The 12,004-nt window shown below is 39.9% G+C and overlaps 1 protein-coding gene across 5 annotated transcripts in view; it reads right to left on the bottom strand.

Moving 5' to 3' along the window:
* Positions 1–12,004, bottom strand: part of PRKCZ (protein kinase C zeta) — a 101,745-nt gene that overhangs the window by 26,063 nt on the left and 63,678 nt on the right. For all 5 annotated transcript variants that reach the window (XM_081016140.1, XM_081016139.1, XM_081016142.1 and 2 more), the window contains one exon: positions 6,596–6,681. In XM_081016140.1, the coding sequence (XP_080872266.1) occupies positions 6,596–6,681 (86 nt within the window). The remainder of the gene's footprint in view (positions 1–6,595; positions 6,682–12,004) is intronic.

The following is a 12,004-nucleotide window of genomic DNA, read 5'->3' as shown; positions in this document are numbered from 1 at the left end:
TTCACTGGCTGGAAAGTTAGGGAGCAGATTATTTGTTCAGCAGGAGCAGCAGAGGGAGAGGTGGGAAGGCAGGCCACTCCACTGCCTCTCCTGAGACACCCTTTGGCTCCTTTTCTCGCTGAATTGTTTCCGTCCCAGATGGTCCTCTTTAAGAACCTTGTAACTTTAAGAAATGATGCTCAAGCCTGCTTTTCTGATACTCTCCCAATCGATCCATCCCTTTTGTCACATGTTTTCTAGACTTTAGGCCTGAGGGCAGAGATGGTCTAGTTTTTTCTTGAGCTGTGAGTTCCTCTAGGAGCCTTTTTGGCTGAAGAGCAGAATAAACATACTGAAAACAAACAAATAAATCTAGCTCAGTACTCTCTACTGTGACTGGCAGCAGCTCTCCAGGGTCACAGGCAGAGCTCCCTCTTTCTTGCATTCTACATTTTAACAGGGATTGAACCTGCAAAAAGCAGAAACTTTACCACTGAGCTATAGCTGTTCCTTAGATGATAGCAAACAGAAGCTTGTGCTGTCAGGTACTTTCTATGGGACACATCACTGAAAATGCTTCTCTTCTGGGGTTAATATTACTTTTGTCAAAGTAAAAACAAACACCTGGCTTGTGCAAAGCTCTCAGGTACAACTATGGAGCTCCATACATCCAAGCTACTGGCCTGATTTTAGTGACCCACATGTAATACACATGGAAGATTCAAACCAGTCCCCACCAAATGTACATCCTTCAGTGCCCTAATTCATAGTGTACATGCAAAACCATTCACAAATCTACCACCATTACAGCAAGAGGCATTCTGCTGTTATGCCTTCATACAAACACTTCCTTTTTCTTTCATGATGCAAAGGCAAAAGATCAGAATGGGTATTCCATTAGCAAAAGAACAATAAGATAACAATGACTGTGCAGTGATTTCAAAAGAGGAAGAGCACAACCTGCTATCATGAAGGGATGAGTAGTTCATTCTAAGCATTGAGAGATGCATTAGATGAAGCTGCAGCATTCAAGAGCCTATTTGCTTGAATTTTTTTTTTTTCAGGTCAGTGGAACAAGTGAATAGCACCCCATTCTTGGGTTTGCAAGATGCTCAATGAAAATTTATGCCTCAGCAGAACTGTATTGATAAACTTAAGAATGTGTGTATTGGCCTTTTAAGATGGCCAAAGATCTCCCCCTGCCATAGGCTTGATTCTCCTCCCCTCAATATTTTTTAGCTGTATCATCTTGGTTTAATTTGTCTGATTAAAAGCTGATAAAGAAGAACTAATACTTCATAAACAAATCACACATAGATGTTACATACACTTGAGCAGCACTGTGAGAAAACAGAGAAAACCCTAACAGAAAGTGGAAGGTTATCAGCCACAGCTGAGGCTCAAAAGAGTGTTATCTTCCTGCACATCAATTGCTATCCAATTCCCAATAGTACTTCAGGAATCAAAGAAATATGATCTGTGCCAAGTTCCGCAAATTAAGAGGGGCATCTTATTAAGGCAAGATATATCAAAAGGGGAAGTATTTGACTTGTGAAATTAGAGAGCATCTCTAAAGAATCTTCCAAATTTGTTAGAAGACCTGGGAATGAGAATAATCCAGTTTACTTTGCTGCTTCTGCCCCAGAAGTGGAAGGACAGTTGCCAAAGAAAAGCCATCTTGTGCAGCCCATATCTAAACAATAAGCATTCCTAAAAGGAACTTGGGGAGAGTTTTTATTTCTAAATGTTTCTTAGCAATAATGATAGGGTTATCCTTCCTTTAAAAAGAGCAGTAGTAGGATTTTCTATCGAAAGTGTTCCAATAACTCCTGCTCTAAGTGTTTTACTTGGAGCCTAATTTTTTTTGGGGGGGGGGGGAGAATCAAGCCAAGTAGCCTAATTTTTTTTGTTCTTTGCAAAAAATAAAACAGGATTTCCAATAAACATTTTACTGGCAGGCAAATCAATATTTCAGTCAATATGAACCAATGTTATAAATCACCTGCAAAAGGCATTTAAACAAGGTGGGGAAAGCTTATCAACTTCCATTTTCTTCCAATCATATTCTGGAAACAAGATAATCTAAACATGCAGAAAGAAATATAACCACAGAACAGCTGTCATAAGCCTGCTTCAATATGGCTGCATTTGTAACCTTCAATTTCCGGTAAGCCCCAGTTGCTCCATCCAAAAAAATTAGAAAGTATGAACTAGTCCTACTTCTTAAAAAATACACAGGGGCCCAACAAGTGGTCTTAGAAAACCAGACATTGTAGCATTACAGAAGCTTAGCAGGTTTAGCCCTGGCTGGCAACAGAGATGGGAGACCACTGCAAGCCTCATATATGAGTAAGATGTATTTGCATAATAAATTCATTTTTATAACTTAAAGGAAACACATATAACTATCATTCAGTCTGATCACTAACCTCTTCCTTTCCCCCAAAACAAACATTGAAGTTGAGAGTAAAGCACCACAGTGTAGTCAAACTCTACTATAGGGATAGGGAAGATCTATGGAGGATAACTCCACAACACCAACTATTTTTTATGTTGTGCCAACACATTACCTTGTTAAAAATCCTCCAAATATTCCCAACTACAAAACTTGTTTCTACAAAATCTAAAATGCTCTTAAAAAAACAAAACAAAACCCTCATCATTAGATCTGACACTGCTCACCCTAGAAGGGAATTAATTCAAACTGAAAGTCAATACTTAATCTTGCACCATAACTCAACACAGTAGCCACTGAACCCAACCTGACTTTGCTTGCAAAGTCACACTTATAAATCTAACTCCATTTTCAGCTTTAAAAAACTGTACATCAGACCTGTTGGCTGTGTACACCTTGAACTGGCTTAGCATTAAGAATTTGGATTTGTAAGCCCACCTATATCTGCTTCTCAAATTACAGGGGAAGATATATGGGCATTTAGCAAAATCTATAACCACCATCCTGACTCCTCCTAATTTTAGCCAAAATATATTTCCTGCTGTTCTCGAACAGTAGCTAAAAAAATAAAAGGAGCAAGGACCCCTCTAGCTCTTCTGTAATTAAAACACTCACCCATCACTCCCCTTCACAATGTGATTGACTTATAAAAAGAGAGTACATAGGATGACCCAGTAACAGCACTCCTGAGTGGAAATGGCCAAGAGTGTGCTACAACAACTGAGAAATGAGACTTGCTCCAGCAAAATGTTTTCTAAAATGGAACAGTGGATTGTCAAGAATTTCAGCTTTGCAAGGGGGGGTGTCACTCTGTGTGGGTAGAAAGGTTCACAATAAACTAAATTTCATTATTTTACAACTTCCTGGGATGAGAATAAAGACCAGCTGACACTTATAGCAGAAAGGAAAATTATATATAATAGGGGGCATTTAAAAAAAGTAACTAAGCTACCTAATATCAAAAGCGTATTACTATTTGTCGCTTTGCACTGAAGAATAAACCCTAATTTTCAGGCCACAGTGACAATCATGGGAACAGAAGCCCCTGACTGAGTAGCCCTGAAAGCAGTTCTGTGCCTTGTTAGACGTTACTATGGCCCAATTCACACATTCAACTTACCATGTGGGCGGCCGCTTGAAATGGAGCTGTGTGGGAGCAACTCTGTAGCAAGCCATGTGTGTGAAAGCAGCTCCCCATGCAGTTCGGGTGATTTCATCCGCACCACTGCAAACTGAAATTGCCCACGCTTTATGGGAAGACGTTTCACACAAATAGCTTGCCACAAGGAGATGCATCCACATGGTTCTATTTCAAGCAGCGTAAACACACACACACACACACACACACACACACACTATATATATATATATATATTCAGTTTATGAAAGTTTCTTGCCTGCCCATTTCTTATTAAATGGTACTGCGACAAGAGGAGGGCCTACAGTCTACACAGTAGAATTCACTGCATCTATGCTGGAGAAGAGATGCTTGCTTTTTCCACTTGCTGGACTCCTGCTTAAAGTGTTCACACAAGAAGTCACCCTGAGGAAACTCTAGACCTAACAAAATTTTGTGGAATACAAAGTGACTAGAAGAGGATTGCATTCACAGATGCAGGCTTCCTAACCTCTTCCCCCATACAGGGGGTATACAGTATGACTATTGGCAAACCTGATAAGGACTGATGTGGGTTGGAACCTGGAGGGTCAAAGTTCTTCATCCTTATCCTGTACCTTGATCTTAAACATGTGTACAGGCTAAATCTTTCTGCAATGTAGCTATAATACCATGTTTTGTGCTGCTACTTTAGTTTAACAATGATCTGATAGCATAGCAAATTGTGTAATTTAACCATTAACTGCACCTGTTTTGGTATATTTACTGTAAGGAATAAAGAACATAAAAAGCTATGCATCTGCTTGGGATAAAAGCATCTTTCTTTTACATTCTTGTGGTACATTTGGTTAATTCTGAGCAAGGCCCAAGTCTGTACATTACCCAAATGAGTGAGACCTGCTATTTGTTTTATATTGCGCAATATATGGCACACAGAGTATTAAGCAGAAGTTTTGGCTTTCAGCATGAAATGCACACTTTTACTTGAAGCAGACTCTTTCATATACCTCAAGATTTATTTTGTGTGTGCAGAAGAGGCAGAATTCCCACATGAATGTAGTAGTATGAGAAAATGTATTGGTTAGAATAAAATCAGGGTAGCGTCCAATGCTAGTCCTACTCAGAAAAGAGCCACTGAAGTTAATGATCATGGCTAACAGTTCCAGTAATTTCAGTGAGTCTACTCTGAGTATGCCGTATTTGGATACAACCCTATACAATTTGATTTCTAAGCAAACTTTCAATTAAAAATACTCATATCTGGGATAGGTAAAGGTAACCCTGCCCATTCGGGCCAGTCTTGCCAGACTCTAGGGTTGTGCGCTCATCTCACTCTATAGGCCGGGAGCCAGCGCTGTCCGCAGACACTTCCAGGTCACGTGGCCAGCGTGACAAGCTGCATCTGGCGAGCCAGCGCAGCACACGGAACGCCGTTTACCTTCCCGCTAGTAAGCGGTCCCTAATTATCTACTTGCACCCGGGGGTGCTTTCGAACTGCTAGGTTGGCAGGCGCTGGGACCGAACGACAGGAGCACACCCCGCCGCAGGGATTCGAACCGCCGACCATGCGATCGGCAAGTCCCCACCCGCGTCCCCTACATATCTGGGATAGGAGTACTCATACTCATAGGTCTGGGATCCAAATGGCTACCAATATTTGGCATGCATATGGTGGGCTTCTTGACTTTGCTTCTTTTAAACAGTGGACTCTATCCCTACCACATCACAATCTGCTTTTGAAAGCCCCTTTGCTTTCAAAGAAGCCCAAGCCCTTGTATACTGTATGTTCCTCCCCCTTTTTTCATAACCCCCCCCCCATATCATAAAAAGTAACAAATGTTTTAAAACATCTTTCTACTAGAAAAGAAACTTATTCTAAGGTAAGGACAGAACTGAAATGGATGTACAGAAGGTACTCACAAAGCAGAAGTTTATGTTTGTGTGTGTCTGAAAATTCATAATAGTAGAGTCAGGGGCATTAGCCTTTACGTGACTATTTTTAACTAGGCCTCCATTTAGCATCAGGGAACACTGGTACTATTCACAAGCTTTTAAAACTTTGCGTACCATTCAGGTTGAGCTTTGTGCTTTATGTGCCACATTAAAAACTGTTGATCCCAAAATTCTGGTTTAATTGTCCCCTAAAACCTCTTAATATTCAAATTAAGAGTGCACTGGCATATGACAGCCCCACATTAATCTGTGAATCCTATCACTTAGATATTAAGACCATAATCAGGAAATATTTTGCTCACCGCTTATTAGGGGTTCATGTATACATACATATGTAGATAAGAGTGTGTGTGTGTGTGTGTGTGTGTGTGTAGCCATTAAAGAACTCTCCACCTTTCCCACAAGGCAGCAATAGTCAGACAATCCTTATAATTAACCTAAAATCCAACACTCCCCTGCTCATACATTTTTCACAAAACTTCAGAAGACTGTATTATGTAGAGAATACATGCTGCAGCATAATGGGCTGGGTTAAGGAAGGAGGGGTCTCTGGATTCCTTTGCTTTTATAGATGAAGTCAGACCCTTAACACGGCTGTGTCTTTAGTACACGCAGTAGAGTTTGCAGCTCAGTAGATAAAAATATTTGTGGTTTCGTTAATTAGGTCATATCCATTTAGCTCCTCTGCATTTTAAGAGAATTCTAAGCATCTTAACGCTAATCTACACACAATAGGAAAAAGGAAGCGGTGAAAGACAATAAATAGGCTTAGGGGGAGTATTCACGATACAGACTGGCTGGAAAGGCAGCATGAAAAATATTTATTTGGACACAGACACACACAAAAGGCAAGTTTTCAAACGCATAGAGGAGAAATTAATCCTACATTACTGTCCCCACAATGAATTCAAAGACCTTTTATTCAGTAATATTGCATAAACTGAATTGAGATGAACCAAATCTCTGCCTATTCTTCCCCAGTATAGGAAGCTTCCAGTAGGAAAGGATAATAATTCACAGCACCTCACACAGATATACAATACACACACCACTCCCGAGGCTTTTTTTTTTTTTTAAGCAACAGTACTCACTCTGTTAAAGCGTTTGGCTTGGAACAGATGCCCATTCACTCTGTACAGCTTCCTCCATCTTCTGGCTCCACGTCGGTAGATTGATTCTAAGAAGGAAATTAAAAAGGTGTAAAGCAGGAGCATAGTAATACCACACGCACTCTACATCGAGCAAGTTGCGCCTTAATCTTGCTTTCCTGAACATCCACGCACAGCTAAATATTGCTGGTAACACAATCTGCTGTCAAAAAGCATCTGGAGGAGATGCTTCCCCCCACCCAGCCTCTCCCATTCCTCCATCCCCCCCTCTTGCTGTTTCCCCTCACATGATTATAATCTTGTTACAGTTCTGTGACTGCTTGCTGCTTCAAGCTCAGGTGAGATGGAGAGAGATAACTGGGTTAAAGAAACAGCATTCCTTGCTAACCCTCATCATGGCAGTCTTGCTGTACCAGCTTTTCATGAAAACATCAAGGATACAAGTTAGCTTAAAAGGATAGTGCAAGAAGTACACCAAACCATACAAATCTTTGAACAGTTATGATTCCCATTTTCCCTGTGCTAGAAGATGATGTCACTATTTGATCTTCCTTTTAAAAAAAAATAAAGAGGGAACAATTCAAATGTTTTCTCAGTTGTACAGTAATTTTAAAAATACAGAACCAGGACAAAGGAACCTTAGGGACATGAGGACCACTCAGATAGATACCGTGGCAAGTTAGATTTTTGCATCACCTGCGCTTTCCAGGATGAAATTGGATTGATAGTCATAACTCATCTTCACAACAATTGTGATGCAAGTCACTATTACTGGCATTTTATAGAGAGGGAACAGAGTCTGACAGGTAAGGATTTGCCCAAGGCCATTCAGATCAGAGTCCAGAACACACTACCCAATGGACTATATATTGCCTTTCACACAGGATTACGAGCAGACATGAGGAACATGATGTGGCTCCTTAAGGGGTGATATAAACAGAGTAAATAAATGTCTAGATTCACAATTACCACCCCAGAGGTAAGGTGGAGTAGAGGCGATGGCAGCTGTAAGCAGTAGGACTCGCTAGCAGTCCACACTGGGGGAAAGGAAAGATGTACTGCTCTACTCATACCCCACAAACAGCAGTCTATAATAACTAGTTACAATTTCCCAAAAGGAAGCAGAGGAGAAGAGGCCAGGTGTACAAAGTTGTTGCTAGTGAATTGGCTAGGTAGCAGGATGTGGCAAAAGTGAATCTCATTAGTCACACTCCTTACTTTTAAAATTAAAAGTTGCTCCTGGGAAAGCCATGTTGTTGGGAGCTACAGTAGGAACTGAATTGTGCCCTAAGACAGACACAATTACATCTTATTTAATAATTTTCAGGTTACAAATTTTAAGAAGTCCGCTCAATGCTTTCCTTAAAAAAAAAATGTACATACGAGTTCTTGGACTTTCTCAGAGAACGCTGAATATTATTTCATCTATTTACGAGGGCGGTCTTCAAATATCCTGACATAATAAACTACAACCTCTGAGATGAGATTTGTGCTGACAGAACTTATTTGGGATCACAGCCACTCTAGCCAAACTGATATGAAGAGACAATCTGAAGAATTCAGTACTTAAAAAAAAAAAAGTGTTTTCTGCTTTATTTTGCTATCAAAATATGCACGAAAGCTATTTTCACCACTAATGAAAGACCTATAGCTTTCCTAACGCAGAAACTGTTTTCTGAACAAGTTTACTTAGACTTGGCTGTGTAGCAGTTTTAGTTAGGTTATGGCTAATTCAGAACCAATTTCCACTCCCTGAAGAATGAAAAGTAAAAAGTTGAGATAAAAACCAGATTTAAAAGAGATAACAGAATGAGCAACTGAGTACCACAGAAAGTGCCATTTTCTTGTTTTAGAAACCTGTCCTACAGTGCTAATACATGTCAAGATTTGAAGAACTACTTTTATATGGAATTTTTGGATTTTTCCTTGAACAGGACCCCTTCAACTATGTAATCTCACAATAGAGTTTGAGTCTGTTCCATTTTAAGAACAGTTTTTCATAGTGCATAAGAGTTGCCATTTGAAATACAATAGTCCAAAGCAGCATCTTGGGTCTTTTGGGTCCTGGTTAAGAATGTTAATGTAGGCGGCTGAAACAAGGTACTGCCTTTGAAAAGTAGCACTCATCATGCTCTGCTTTCTCTGAAGGGGTGGAAAAAATGATTTATTTTAAATAAACACAGCCCTTCAGTCTACAAAATTCCTATGGTAGCTAACAGATTAACTAAAAATCAAAGATCATCAATACATTCAATGAGTAAAAACAGATCAGCAGCAAAGACATTACTACCCAGAAAACTAATGGATGAAATTTCCTTTCTTTTAACTTGAAACCATTGCTCCTAGCCTCCGGAGCTGGAGAAAACAAGCTTGCTCCATCTTCTATGTTTTTGAGAAACGCATGCTGGATCTTAGTAATCACAGCAACCTTATCTAAGTGCTTGTAGACAGATTGTTTACTTATCTGTTTGATGACATTTCCTAGAATCAATGTCATGATAACCGGATGGTAGTTACCTGGGTCTTCTTTCCCCCACTTTTTCTTTGCAAGAAATGGATCTTTCAGAATGGCGGCACCTATTACCAGGAATTGCCCGCCCACTAATATTAGGCAGTTTTAAAAACTGTTTTGTTTAGAAAAGTGTACCCAGCCATGTAATTATACTATGTATTTTTTTTAAAATAATTGCTGATATGGCATATATGTTGATAAACTAGGTTTACTAGCTTTTAATATTTAATTGTATCGGTATTTTTATGAACATTTTATATTCTATGTAAACTACTTAGATTATTGATAAAGTGGTGTATATATTCTGTTATATAAATAAACGCCTGCGGAGAGTAGAAACAGAAGCAAAAGTGAGTGAAGTAACAACAGCACATTTTACCTTTGTACAGTAGGCTAGTTTTTACTCTCACACACGTCTCTTTCTATGCTCCACCCAGGCTAGCAGAAGGCATGATCAGAGCTCAAGGACACATTATCGCCAAGCAAAAGTACTTGAGAAGTGAGTGAGGCAAAGCTGGTGAGATGGATGTAGCCTGGGGATTGAGTGAGTGTGTGGTGTGTGTGTGTGTGTGTGTGTGTGTGAGAGAGAGAGAGAGAGAGAGAGAGAGAGAGAGAGAGAGAGAGAGAGAGAAGTAGGGAGGAAGTGTGAGAAGAGTCCTCAAGGCCAGACAGAGAGTTTTAGAGGGCTACATTTGGCTCCCAGGTCTGAGTTTCCACACCCCTACTCTAGCAGCCTCCAAGTTAAGATTGATGCAAGTGACTGTTCTGAAAGTACTTAGCAAAACAAGTCTCATTAGGCCTGTTTTGCCCAAGAGTCATACTGCATGAATTTTGTCCAATACTCATTACCCACAGAAATTTTATTTTGGCCTGAAAACACCAGATCCTGCCCATTTATTACACGGTATTCCCTTTGAAGAAATCTCCCCTTTCTGCATCCAAGCCTAGTTTGTCTTGACCAGTCAGAAACTGAAGGCCTTAAGAAAAACAAACGTGGTTGTGAGCTTTTATTTCAACATCTATTAGTAGAATATTCATAAAGAATTGTAGTAGTTTCTATAAGAACTGTATGCCCAAGGTTTGAAATAATACATTTGAAACCAACTATGTGACACACATGAATGCTGCAATGTGGAACTAGTATTCCTAAAAACAAAATAGGTAACTAGTATTACACACACAAGCAGGACACAAAACTCCAAGTATGTATGAGACAATGCTTAGAAGCAATGCTTTATAATTCGGGGATATAATTCCTAGCCCCTCTAGAACGGCAATAAGGAAAGTCTTGGCGTGAAGAAACACCTGTCCTTTCCTGCACCCTCTTCTACAAAAATTTCCTCCTTAAGAGATGGGAACAGTACTACGAGACTCCACCCTCCAGGCTGGCAGGCAGGTGTCCTGAACAAGAGCACTCCTCTGAGGAGGTAGGAATGCCCTACAAATTTTTGTAGGAGAACCCAATAATTCAGTTCCAAAATACTACATTTGTTTTAGTAACACACCAGGGGACTCAGCACAAAGATAAAGTGACAACTGTGGCAGCTTCTGGATTGCTGCTACCTAAATTAAATGAGGCACATATGAAGATCTGGAGGGTTTTGATTTTGACAGAGCCTCCTTAAATGGAATAATCCTGTAGCAATTCTTAAACAAAACTTAAAATGTAGTCAGAACCAACTAAACACTTATGTAAATGTCCTTTAAAAGGCAGCATCTCTTGAATTACCTCAGAGCTGGGAATAAAATGTGCAGTGTTTCAAAGCCCTTAAAACACATTAGGACTACAAGTCTTAATTAGTATAACGAACATTGAAAAGAAGTTTCAAACAATATTTTTTTAAAAAAAACACCAATGCATTTAAGAGAGACCAAGGCAAACAAAATGTCTATTTCAAGGCCACTGAAGATCCCCTCCCCCAGCAGCTCAACGCAATTCACAGCAGAAATACCAGTGCTCATAACAAAAATGTCCTTGAGGCAGGGACTCTTAAGTGCAAATATCTTCAAACTCAAGATTTTAAACAGAGTTGACAGAATTCTGGCATTGGTTGGAGAGATTGCTAATTCCAATAAAGGACTTCAAGCAAATGCTTAAAGCAGCATGCAGAATTCAAATGCTTTCAAATCCTGTCGAAAACTAGAGAACTAACAACTAAAGAAAAAAATCTTCAGAGTTCAGATTTGGGGGAGTGGTTAACTTTATGGGGGGGGGGGGGAGGATTTTATACAACTTTCCAGCCCGAACAAAGGTCTCCAGAGAACAAACTGCCGAGTAACAAAAATCAAAACTAAAACAAAACCAAAAGGATCAGTGTTCAATCATACTTTAAAACCACAAAAAACTGTAAGAATGTTAACACTGCCCGTCTAAATGTAAATAATGGGACTATTTCCCCCTCCTTTGGAAGTGAAGGGTGCTGCCACCAAAAAGGCCCTTATGCTATATTTTCTTTTAAGTTGGCATAATGCAACATAATAGTCAAAATAATTAACTAAACGTCTCTGGCTTAGCTTGGCCATCAATTCTGGGTGGTCTTTGGAAAGATACCACTTTGGCACTGGCTTCCATCTGCAATAGGGGAATAAATACTGGTCCAGCTTACAAGGCTGTTTTAAGAACCACAGAGACAAGCTATGCAAAGTGATTTGAAGAAATGAGGTAGAGCAAGAACTACCAAGGATTGCTGATGGATACTTCAAGAAGTGCATCGGACCTAGTCCACAACTTTAAACAACACTGTGGGAGAATCATTCAATCAGTACCCTCACCAACGGACAGGGATGAAGAAACAAGACACTGTTGGACTCAAACTCCCATCAGCCCCAGCTAGTATGACCAATGGTCAGGGATGACAAAAACTGTAGTCCAACGATGT

The sequence above is a fragment of the Podarcis pityusensis genome (genome assembly GCF_964106645.2).
Source record: "Podarcis pityusensis genome assembly, chromosome: 8".
Taxonomy (NCBI): Eukaryota; Metazoa; Chordata; class Lepidosauria; order Squamata; family Lacertidae; genus Podarcis; species Podarcis pityusensis.
This window is presented reverse-complemented; position numbering and strand designations above follow the sequence as displayed.